The sequence below is a fragment of the Gadus chalcogrammus genome, chromosome 14, assembly GCF_026213295.1.
Source record: "Gadus chalcogrammus isolate NIFS_2021 chromosome 14, NIFS_Gcha_1.0, whole genome shotgun sequence".
Lineage (NCBI taxonomy): Eukaryota > Metazoa > Chordata > Actinopteri > Gadiformes > Gadidae > Gadus > Gadus chalcogrammus.
Window position 1 is genome coordinate 9,151,464 of NC_079425.1, and position 12,638 is coordinate 9,164,101.

General features: G+C 40.9%; 1 protein-coding gene across 4 annotated transcripts; it reads right to left on the reverse strand.

Moving 5' to 3' along the window:
• Positions 1-409: 409 nt before the first annotated feature.
• LOC130403967 (hepatocyte nuclear factor 4-beta-like) lies at positions 410-9,602 on the reverse strand. 4 transcript variants are annotated; one of them, XM_056608526.1, is made up of 10 exons: positions 9,271-9,601; positions 7,565-7,721; positions 5,657-5,778; positions 4,368-4,477; positions 3,602-3,757; positions 3,306-3,393; positions 2,845-2,997; positions 1,859-2,116; positions 1,494-1,607; positions 410-1,082 (listed from the first exon to the last, which is right to left on the reverse strand). In XM_056608526.1, the coding sequence occupies exons 1-10, from the start codon at positions 9,287-9,289 to the stop codon at positions 976-978; spliced, it is 1,284 nt and encodes a 427-aa protein (XP_056464501.1). In that variant the 5' UTR covers positions 9,290-9,601; the 3' UTR covers positions 410-975. The 4 variants fall into 4 exon arrangements, with proteins under 4 accessions (XP_056464501.1, XP_056464497.1, XP_056464499.1 ...); XM_056608522.1 differs by having other exon boundaries at positions 411-1,082; positions 9,184-9,601; XM_056608524.1 differs by having other exon boundaries at positions 413-1,082; positions 5,684-5,778; positions 9,184-9,601.
• Between the last annotated feature and the right edge of the window lie 3,036 nt (positions 9,603-12,638).

Sequence of the window (12,638 nt, forward strand, 5' to 3'; positions counted from 1 at the left end):
GGGAGAGGAGGGAGGATATAGAAATTAAATAACCAGAAAACCTACGAATAGACCTACATGGTGGCCTGATGGGGCCTTGTAAAGATGTATTTATTTCTAATTGATTATAAAAGATTGACGCAATATCTTCTAAAAATATATGAGTGATACTATTGAGCTAATTGAAAATAGATACATTTTAAAACACAACATCAATTAGTTTTCTACTTTCAGTCCTCGGTTGAAAATTAGGCCTACTTGATTATGCGACTAGGCGCCACAGTGGAACTGCGTTATATACGGGCTTTATGCGCCATCTGCTGGTGATATGCCCGCTTGTTCTGAAACAAAATTTCTTCACATGTTATATACAATTCAAACTTAAATAAGTTAATACAAATGAAATAAAAATAATCATACACCATTTGGCCATTAAATGGGATATAACTAAAAATGTAAAAAACTGAAAACAATTTATTTAACAGCAAATTATTAAAATGGTGTAACCCAGAGGTGTAGATCACAAGAAGATCCACGCACCTGCTACCTCTCACATTGATTGCCTTCTAAATTGACTGAACGGTTCTTTAACCCGTATGTTTTAAATATAGTTATTTGGTAGACGATGCATTAAGCCCATTTAGAGACGTTTCATTGCATACTTTTTGAACTTTTATCACTAAAATAGGAAAGTTGGTGAGAACAGAAAACCCCCCAAAATATTGTTGCACGTTGTGTAACGTTATAAGATACACAAAATGTATCCATAAGAAAATAACACCATATTAATTGAAATTCGATTTTATTCATTATTATTTGATGTTGATGTGTTATTTTAATGATAAAAACATCATGAGGTTCTCCAACAGTGCTAAAGTAAGGACACGTATGGCACTTTGAGTGGATGTCTTTTGTGAGTTGTGAATGCTAATGCATGTCTTTCGGGGTTCACTTCAACGACCGAGCCTACAGCTCCGCTTTTGGTTGCTTGAGGGACTACCTAAAGGCAGGTATGACGGGTGACATGTCTTGGGAAGCTAGTGTGCCGTGTCTGTATTCCTCGGTGCCAGTCTGTGTGGGCAACAGAGAGGCCTCTTGGAGATCTGTTGAAGATCGAGACAGACAAAACGGTATCACCACCAGCGTTTTAGCAGATATGGGGCCGCCTACCTATCAACGAAACGTAAAATGCTGCATTAAGAAAAAACATAAGAGACTATCATATGAATGCACTGTTATATGTGGACTATTGTGGTATTTCCGGATTTCTTTAGATCATCTATTTTAGAATAGGTCAAGATGAAATGAAGCGACAGTGTACAATGGGTTCAGTAAATTCCTATGTGTTGCATAGCATCAGCTAAGAAAAAAAATGCTTACTTCAATATTGAATCTTCACCATGGTGCTGATGTTTTATATAATTCACTACAGACTAGTAGACAATCATACAATCACACAGGACGGTTTCATCCCTTCTTTTTTCGAAGAAGATATGCGATTATTTACTCCTTACATGAGGGTCTTGGAAGTATGACTGAGGTTAAGTGGCTCGGCAAAGATCTGTGTCCATACAAGTGGTCTGGGGTCAAGTTGCTGTCAGAAGGCATTGGCATAGATGGGAAAGACCCTGGGGAAAGTCAGAGTGTACAAGTCATTTTGGTTACTCGTTTACTCTCTTTCCACACTTCAATCAGGTCACTCTCTGGTGAAGATTTATAAATATCATATCTGATAGTTAAAAGCCTAAAGGCAGCATAACACCACAGTCCCTTTATGTTTAAATACACCATGTATAAAATCAAAAATCTCTTGTGTTTCAGAGTCACGCTTATTTGGCATTGGCACGAGCCAAATACACATTGAGTACTCAGTACTGACCCAGGCTGGATCCCTGCTGGGCTGTGGCTCTCTCCCCCAGAAGCATCTCCAGCAGCAGACTGTCCACACTGGCCTCCCCAAGAAGTCTGGCCAGGTGGAGGTCCTCCACCATCTGCCAGGCTACACTCTGCAGTGCAGGCAATGTCAGCAGAAGCTCCCCAAAGCGCCCCCTCTGCCCGCTAGTCACCTCCTCCAGCAACACGTGTGCCTGGAAACGCAGATGGCGGACTGTCTGAGGGCACCCCAAACCCAGGCAGTCTGTCAGAAGAAAAAACAAGGTTAGAAGAAGAAAGACTTTTAGAATGCTAGTGCTTTGGCTCTTCCTGATTGACTTCCAGCTAAAAATGGATGTCTCAGGATATCTGAGGTCTTGATGCTCAAAACTTTGTGAGATTTTTCCAGACCTACTTTAAGCTGCAAGTTTATGTTTGAGCTAGACCTACCAAAATAGCCTGAACGGAAGCAAGCCAATGTGTCCGGTCTTTATTGGAATTTTTTTGAGTTAACGTATGCAAATCTTTGCGACACTGAATGAAAAATTAATAAATAGAATAAGGCTACTGTAACCTTCAGTTGTCTCTCCTACATCATCTGTACTGGCCTTCCAACCTCCCATCATCAAACCCGAAAAATAAACTACCTACCTTGTGTTTATCCTTATTGCCTTTTCATGTCCAACTACAGCAGGCACATGCACAATGCATACTTCAACATTGACGTTGAATTAAATCCAATGTTTTATCATTATCTAATGTCAGTTCAATTTCTCAAATCCATTTGATCTGGTTGTATAAGCAAATTGCTAGGCTCAAAGGACATGCAGGAGTTTATCTGCCAGAAAAACCATAACAGCCCAACATTAATATGTTCTCATCTACCATTGTGAAACCAGGTCGTCTGGACTGACTGGAAGAATGAGGCTAAATGTTCCTGGCAAAATCCGTGTTTGTGTCTGCAAAGCACAGATGAGGTGTTGAGGGACTGACCTGGAGCGAAGAAGACAATGGTCCTGAGGCAGGTAAATTCTTTGTCAGTGATGTCGAGCTCTCTCAGAGGTTTAACCAGCTCCTTGTGAATACGGAAAGCCACTCTGGACACCTCCATCTCAGCACCTTGTACTGGAATAACAAAGTCATTTCCTGCACAAGAAAAAATATGTGTTTAGGTAAAACTACAGATAACTTTCATTTGTCTGCATGAATTGGTCATTTGTGCTACGATATTAGTCAGACTACATTAAGGCCTAGCAGAATTTAAGAGATATACATGTTTTTCTCCTGAAACCCTGATGAAATGTAATTGGCTAAACTACTGCAATTGGATGGGAGAGGGATATTTTTTTTTTCCCATAAATTTAAAGAAACCTTATCAAAAACCTAATATTTCATTTCCAGGATTGAGCTTTTTCCACTGAATTAAATTGTGAAGGGTAAAAGGCACATCTAACCCAAAAGAATGAGGTCATTGTAAGGTAAGGAGCGCCTTGCCACTCCGAGGATAAGATGTTCTGCAGAGTGGGCTCGTAACAGGGCTACCTGCACAAACACAGAGACACAGTTAGTTCACGTTTAGCTCAGAAGGGTAGTCATGCAAAGGCAGACAGGTAGTCATGCAAAACGTCGCCCACCACTGAAAAATGTACACAAGTAGGTCCACCAAGGTAAATACACATGACTTTTGTCTTATAGTTTGTACACCATGTGTAAATTCGTAAGCTGTGATTTGGGCCGTTGGCATCCATACCCTGTCATCTATTGGCAGACAGCAAAATTCAGGGATGCGCTTTGCCCATTCCACCAGCAGAAGGAGTTGCTGCTTCATGGAGTCAAACACGTCACCGACGCAGGCTATCTTCTTGGTGCTGATGTCATAACTCTCTGGCGATAGCAGGGTTAGGAACTAAGGGTGGCAAATCATAATGAAGGATTTTGTGTTTGTGTGAGTGTGTGTGTGTGTGATGAAGAAGGAATGGGAATCATGTTGCATCAGTAGGTGTGGAAAGCCCTTGCGGTACGAGTCTTACAAAGTAGTATGGTGGCCTTGGCTCATCACTAACATCAGGATATAATATAAGTAATCCAAGATGGAAAATCCTCCTGCTTCATTAAGTGGTCTGTTTGTCAATCATCCAATTCATTTCTGTTCATTCTTTCCACAAGAAACAGAGTGCTATCTGGTTGTTATTATGCATTTGAAGGTAATTGGACGTTGGCACACAATCCCAGACCTATAGCACTGCAATTAAATAGTCTATGATTAGATGGGGTCCCTGGGCAATTTGGTCGTTTCTAAGGAGTAACTGAATCTAGCCTACAGCTCGGATCTCCAGGGAGGTGAATAAATGCCTATTGAATGTGCATTATTTTATCCCTACCATTGCTGTCCTCTTTCTGCTTGTTTTATAATGAAAAAGACCAGGTTGTGTGGGGAAATGTAATAATTGAGTTGATTTCTGGTGTGTTGTATCAGTAAGTAAGCAGAGTGTAAGAGAGGTGTACCGTCTAGTTACCTGATGCACACAGGCCTCTGCCTGAAGCAGAACATTGATGGACAGAGTGCCCACTGCTACCTGACCCTCGGCTCTATGGCTACTGATGCGGTCGCGTTCATTCTGCACGGCTGAGGAGCACAAAAAAGATTTAGTAACCATACCAACAACCTCAAATGGACTGAAATCTGTCGTCTTAACAACACTGTTGCCTTTAATTCCTCCTAGTCATTAACTGTGTGAGAAACATGCTGGACAGAAAAGGCATTCACATGTTGCCAAACCTCTTAACGAGTGGTTATTAGGAGGGCAACCAGATGGGCTCGGCCTAGTTCCAATAGGCCTCACCAAGGTTGACAACAAGACCCCTGCCTCCAAGCAATCAGTCATCAGAGCTGCCTGCTCGGCAACCAATCTGCCTATCTGGGGCCTATTCATGGTGCTGGCGTATGAGATAGACACCTGCCTGGCCTTCCATAATGACATAGCTCTATGTTACAGTGTCACAGATGATTCTTCTACGGACCATCAGTTAAGAGATGGATTGGAGTCATCTGAGCCATCTGAAAGACTAGCCTCTTCCTACTTTTTCAGCACCCTGTATGCCTTTATCTTGACAATCAAATAGTGTTTCTCCTTTAGACAAATAATATTATGCACATCAATCATACATACAATAATTTTACATGCTGATATTTCTGTAGCACTATAAAACCTATGTAATGGCATTAAATGTGCAAAAGATGAATACTTTTTCGAAATGGTGGGCAGTGGGAGATGGTATATTTCCCTTGTTTAACAAAGTTATACTTCAAGAAAAGTGATTGAAATGTTTAGATCAGTAGTATGTTGACATTTCACTGGTGCCGAAAAGCGTAGGTCATTGTTCTTTAAACTCTCACCTATAGTACCCTTTGAACTAAATGTTCTATTGAAGGGATGTATCATAACTTTGTTTCATGTACCATACTCCTGTATTGGGATATGGAGAATGAAATCTCTGCACTGAAGCTACCGAGCAAATATTTGGCCGTACAAAGGCATGTTAATTATTCATGAGAGGAGCCCAGTCATGGCCCCTCGAATCCCCATCTCTTTCCTCGACTTATCTATGGCAGCTAATGGCGCGCACACACATACACACAAACACACGAACACACACGAACACACACACACACACACACACACACACACACACCATTATTGACCTTGGCATGCACTTTAGGTAGAAACTGCAGCTGTATGCTCATGCTTTTGACCGTATGTTGATACCCTATTAGAATGGATGTATGTAACTTTGGCAAGCATACCTTTTGTAAGGGTTATGGTTCTCTCACCTTCCTTTCTCATCCCAGCTCTGAAACATTTGCGCAACCTGCAGGAGCGGCATTGGTTTCTTTTGTCTTTGTCCACAATGCATTGCCTGCTAAACCTGAGAAGGAAAGGTAGAGACGATGAGAAACTGCACTCTCGGGCAAAGAAAAGGCTTTTGATTTGTCCTTTCGGGGGCCGACGGAGACTTTCTGAGAAGTTGCCGTGTTGTTTGAAAGAAGTCTGCTAGGCTGTTGTTGACAATGGACATGCCGCGGCAGACAACCACTCAGACAAAGGTGTACACTTTTCACTGTCACATACGATACGTCAATCCCCCTCCAAGGGAAGAAGGCCATCCGCCGCTATATCTCACCATTGATTTTCAGTCCATTGTTATTGAAGATAGGTTATTGCATTCATGCCTGGACAGAGTCCGGTATCTATGCCAGTCAACATGTTTTTTATCTTCCTCAAACAGGATACATCTCACTCTGCAAAGGATTCAATTACTCCCATGGAAGGCATAAATCATTGTATATTACTTGATTTCTTTGTGACACTAATTCCAATGCTTGATTTGCAAAGCAGTTAGAGTAACGCGTGTCAAGGAAAAATGATTAGGTCTAATACATGCTTATGAAGGTACGTTCAGCTAAGCCTTCTGTAGTGTAGAGAGGATGTTTGTTTCTATCCAAAAACGTATTTCAAGGGAGGTTATGCTAACATGACCATTGGAGTGGAACAAGAGTGACTCTGAGCAATGAGTGAGGGTCAACATGCTGATGAGGGGCCTTGGAGCCCTCTTGGCTATGTGTAGGGAAGTATGATATGATCACATGTGCTGCTTACGTGCATGTGATCATTAGGTAGTAGGGATGTGTACGTCGCGACTGATTCGTTACAACGAACGAATCCCGAACGTGAACGACAAGAACTGGTTCCCCAAAACAAGAAGAACTGGTTCTTTGATTCTTTTTTTTTAACATCAACCAAACATATGGTCACGTAAATAAAATTTACAAACGAACAGAGCTCCGTCTCCCCGCGACTTATATTGATTGAGTCTACAACTTCCTCAAAGATTCAGCCAATGAGAGGTAGCAATGGTGTTGGAATGGCACCTCGGTAAACCAATGACAAGGCGGTACCGTCGAATATGCGCGCTTTCTCTCTCTGACGTATCTTGGGTCATACCATTCGACTCATATATCCCCCTACATTTTTTCGAAAATAGACTTGACCTCCATCTGTTTATTGGATAAACGCATTTCCCAATCCCAGGAGTCTTTGCTCCATTGTACGTCAATTTAAGAACAACCAAAGAAATTAAACTGCAGTTCGTATTTTTTATTTATGACCATGCAAGTTCTGTAATGCCTGAACAATGAAGAATTAAATGTAAAGTAAAATAAAATTATAAATGTAAAACCATGAATGAAATATAGAGAGTAAGCAAGTGGTATAAATATTGGTGGGACGTTCGACATACTATATAGCAGGCATCTCCAAACGGCGGACTGCGGTCTTGACGGTCCTATCCGGACCCACGACCAATTAAAAAAAAAAAAAAAAAAATTATAAAAAAAAGTTTTTTTATTTTTAATTTTTTTTAAGATGTAATCTGACGTAACGAACGAATCAAAACGAACGAATCAAATAAACGAATCGTTATAGTGAACCGAAAGAACTAGTTCCCGGAAAAGAATAATTTTGCCCATCCCTATTAGGTAGTGATACATAGGAGATGACTCTGCAGAACGCACTGTAAAATGTATGAAGATGTAAATGTGCAGCCCCCCTCTAATGTAATTCCTCCATGATCAATCAATCCATATACATTTTTTAAACACAGTAGCACCACTCCTATCGTTGTTTACTATGTGTTGTCTTTTGATGGTTCTCACCTGCAAGTGTAGCTCTGATTTTTGCGGATACTCCTCCTGAAGAAACCCTTGCAGCCGTCACAGCTGGACGCGCCATAGTGTTTGCCGGTGGCCCGGTCTGCACATATGGAGCACAGGATGGCACTGCTATCAGCAGATGCTGCCCCCTCTGTTGCCTCTGTTAATTAAAACATAATGGATGTCAGTTCCTCTAGGGCTTTGCAGCACAGTGCTCTATGTACACTCTCTTTGCGGGGGGGGCATGATTAACTGATTGGTTGTAGGTCTTTCCATTTTTGTCCTGACAAATCAGTGGGATTTCCCGTTGGTTGAAACAGAACTATTTGTATGGCCGCATGTTTCCATGTGTTGATGGACTCATGGATGTAATGCTTTGATTTAATTGACAATTGGTAACTTGCATTCAGAGTGCAGATATGTGCAGTGTTAAATTAGTTAGGTAACTAGTTAGCATCAGGCCAGATCAGCACCAGTGATAGCAGGGAAAAGAGGGCTGGTAAATATGTCATTGTTATGTGGAGCTGCCCAAAGCTTAGGCATCTGGGGAAACCTGCTACTTATTACCACAGAGCAAGGGGAAACTCCCCTTTTAATTAAAACTGATGTACAGCAATTGGCAGGCCAAAGTCCACACGCTTTTCTACTATAAGGAGCAATGCTTCCATTTCGTTCTGTGTTTCCCTCGGTTGTATTCCTTCAGTATTTGATTACTGCAGCATTGTCTGTGCTAAAATTGCTGTTCATCAAATACACTCTATCTTGATTTTTTGTTTTTGCTTGTATCCCTGGACACTGGCCCGAGGCAGTTTTGTATGTAAATCACATGCTTAGTTTCTGTAGGCAGAGCAGCCAGGGATTACATTTTAACAATGGGAAGGCTTTCAATGGTCAAAGATCAGTTAGATTGAATTAAGAGATTAGAGTACATATGCCTTCCGCTTAGCTGCATTTGTAGAGTATTCTGCTGGTTGAGCATTCCTATTTAATGTTCAAAAGAGAAGGACTGATTCAGCACAGCAGAATGCAAATGATGATTTACTAGATTAGGTGGAAAAAAATCGAACGACCATGTATACCAACAAGCCTTGTATGTTCATGTCTTTCATCATGTAACCTGTTTTATTGAATGAGGTCCTCCTAACACATTTTTCTTTGCAAAGGTCTTTGAAGCAATAGCAAATAAGAAACCGAAACATATACCAGATCATTAAAATTACAGACCAGGATCTAACGTTTACAGTTATGTGGCCTGTACATTGCGACTTGTCACATTAAAATGACTCCATTTTGGAAGCAAAGTCATCAGGTGGGTTTTATGCGGAGACATTTTTTGAAACGGCTAGTGTCTCTCATACAAACGTGGCAAAACTACGTTTTTATTAGACTGGGTACGGCATATTTACATTGATTGAGGATTTTGTAGTACTTCAACTCTCTTGAATCCTCTTAATATGGCGAAGTACAACAAAATATCCCATGATGCATAGCCCCATATTATCATATAATTGTATTATGATAATAGTATTATCACAGTATTATCATATAATTGTTTTGTTTTACACTTACAAATAAACATCTGCTGACGCATTGCAGTAGATGAGTTCAACACATAATCATACCTGTTATATTTACATGCACAGGTAATTCCCTTGTGTTGTCAAATCCCACCATGGCCAAGGACTGGGCGAAGGCAGCACTATACTCACTGCAGTCCAGGTTTAGCATAGTCCCGTTCAACCTTATGGCTCTAAGGCACACTCACACTCTTCTACTACGTCAGCCCGAATAACAGCGTCACAGACAATGTGACACCCCCTGCCCTTCTTGTTTTTGTAGTGTCCTCTTGGTCTGGTCAGAGCATGATAACATCTGCTATTCTGACCCCATCATCTGTGTGACAATGCCTTGTGGTGGCTTGATTAGGGTCCTGCTGGAGTCGTCAACAAGGAGCTGTTTGGTGTGCTTAACCTTAAGAATGAAACTTTGAAGAAGCAAGAGGGTAACTTTGATTGGGTGCCTGGTGTCTGCTGGCGGGTACCTTAATAAAAGGGAGGGTTCAGAGACATTTCAACATGAGTCGTCCCACGCCAAACACAAACAGAATAAAGCCAAACAGGTATGACGTGCGTTGAAATTTCCACATCGCATGAACATCTTGGTTATCCAATGTTAAAAAAGTTCTGTCATCTATTTAAGGCATAGTTGTGACAAATCATCAAACACAGATTATATGCAAATACCATGCTGATTGTAATTATTTGTTGATACAATAGTTTTCAGAAACATTTTACTTCCTTAACTAGGAAAGGCTTCTCATCTATTTTCACCTTTGTCCTCAGCCATCGATTGTTTGTTGCTATTGATTAGTAGGTCTGATAGTGCATGTTTGCAAATAGACCTTGCCCCTTTGATACAGATAACGTAAACCTGCAAGATAGATTTTGTCTATCAAACAAATGCCTTACTGCCATTGAACTGAATTAAATTACGATTTACACTCAACAAGCATTACTTAAAAATTATTATTATGTATACCAAACAAAGTATTGAGATATATATGAGAAATTATCACATAATATCTGAAAAGGTGGATTTTAGACTATATTGTCCCATTTAAGCTTCTCTTAAATTATTTCAGTAGTTTTATTTAATATACGCAAATATTTTCCTTGCCTGCTGTGAGCATTCTTATACTTTTTGAAAAATGAAAAGAATTAAGAACTCATACAAGAAAGGGCAATTTAGGCAAGTCAGCCTAAAACGCAGATATAAATGTGAATGTCTTCATCGCAATTTTATCTATACATTTTTTGTACAAATTAGAACAAATTATATGTCAGACCACACATGAGTTTTTTTTCCAGTACTGATATCCATCATACTTTAGTGTAATGGGATTTCCTGGTTGAGTGACACTCCTTCCCTGAATGTCATGCCGGGTTTGGGGTCAGACCTCGTCAGGCCCTGCCTCCTACACTCCAACACTGTACAGGTGATTGATGGATGGAAGTGGCGGTGGCAAGACTGCAGCCTGGACTTCCCTGCTCACCCAGTCTCACCACAGCAGCTTTACAGGATTCAATATAGTATTCAACATTTCTTGCATGGAATTAATTTGCTTTGTAGTATGCAAAAGAAGTGCTTTATTAGTAAATATTTAGCAAAATCTAATGTGTTTGCTTTCATGCCAAACGTTTGGGAGATTTTTCCTGAATATGTGACTTTAGGTTATTAAATGTTTGTGAATAACGCAGTATTGCATTGATGACTGGCTAGGATGTACTTGGCCCACTAGGGGGAGACAAAGTACAACCTTTAAGTTTACAAAGAGTGGATGACCATAGTCATTTGTGCTCATCTTTCCTGGACATAATGAAACCTAATCTTTTTAATAGAAGCTCATAATTTTTGGTTCTCCTTTCATGAAATTGGGAACAGAATTTAGTAGAATCACTTTTGATCTAGATAGGAATGGCATAGGTTTGTGTGCATCATACTGGGCTTGCAGATAGAACAGGAGAGTAGAGCTAAGCTTCCGATGCCTGCCCGTTGCACGATATACGACGTCCAGTTAGTGGAAAAATTAAGGATCGTCTGCAGGTTTGACACAGTATCTGCATTACACATCTGCACATATTTGGTGCAAACTAGATAAGACTTCACATGCATCAACTCTGCAAAAAAGAAAATGAATGGTGGAGGGCACACTGAAAATTAAGTTACTATTATCTGTGAATAGAATTTCGGCTAAATTTTGGCTTTAATATGATAACTTTAATGTTATTCAAAAACACTACCTTGAACACTGTTTGTGTTTGGATCCATCATTAAATGATACAGCAATATCAATAATAAATGCAACATACAGGATTCGATGGATGTTTGAAGGTATCACCAAGACTGCACTCGCATTTGGTAAATTCATGATCTCTGTATAGACTCGGTCATTCATGAATTCTGAACCAGTCAGTTCTCTAGTCAGTCTGAGTCAGTCAGTTATCTAGGCAGGGTTAACCAGTTAGTTCTCTACTCTCTAGTCAGTGTGAACCAGTTAGTTCTCTAGTCAGTGTGAACCAGTTAGTTCTCTAGTCAGTGTTAACCAGTCAGTTCTCTAGTCAGTGTGAACCAGTCAGTTCTCTAGTCGGTGTGTGAACCAGTCAGTTCTCTAGTCGGTGTGAGCAAGTCAGTTCTCTAGTCATTTATTGCACCTAGTGAGAAGCGCTACCCTCAGCCGTCTTCTCTCTGACCCTCTGCTTCTCCTGTCTTTCCCTCTGTCTTCCTGTCTATCTCACTGTCTTCCTGTCAGTCACTGTGCTGGGAGAAACACCAAGGTGGACCATCCCGTTAATAATTAATACCATTTCACAAAAACAATCGTAAGAACCCTCATATTATCAGGAAGATGGCAATATAGAATGATGTATGCTGGTGAATATAATTGAAAAGACATTCAGAAATTCATCACATAGCTCTGAAAGGCGCTCTCTGATCCAAACATTCAAAATGAGGCTTGACGCGCACATCATCCAACCCCATCATCCGAGCACTCCTAATGTAGAAAGTGAAAACAGTGAAGACGAGAAAGAAATGAATGAAACATCATTGAGCCCCTCCCCCCCTTCCTCTTCCAAAAACTGGGCTATGGCTTAAACAAAGCAGCAAAAAAGTGGTTATAAAAGCATGGTACGCGTATGATTTAGTGAGGCGATAAAGAATGGAAAGGTGGCCATCCATCATGGAAGCAAGCTCACTGGGAGAGACGCTGTCCCAGGCTGCACCGGGTGTGGCAGGCTTTTGTAGACGGCCTCCAAGAGGGCCTACAATTGACCCCAGAACCAGCGTGGTCCGATGTGCATTCCAGATGGACCTAGGTGGAAACATGTCTGCACCCATGAATGGGCGGAGAAAACGCTGGGTCTTCAACTCTGCAAAAGGGCATCTGTGCTTTCAAGAAGCACATGTTGGAAACTACACAACCCCCCCACCCTCCCCTTGTGAAAAAATTGAACAGAGCAATGAGCCAAATCAAAACATTGCAACGAAGCCTTGAAGACCGAGGGGTGCAATGGAAACA

Excerpts from the sequence above, each read along its gene's own strand:
- LOC130403967 (XM_056608522.1), bottom strand. The coding sequence starts at position 9,289 with ATGCTAAACCTGGACTGCAGTGAGTATAGTGCTGCCTTCGCCCAGTCC. Across the intron at positions 2,998-3,305 it reads CAATGACCTCATTCTTTTGG|GAAATGACTTTGTTATTCCA; the intron begins GTTAGATGTGCC and ends TTTCTTGTGCAG. Across the intron at positions 1,608-1,858 it reads CCAGCAGGGATCCAGCCTGG|GGTCTTTCCCATCTATGCCA; the intron begins GTCAGTACTGAG and ends GACTTTCCCCAG.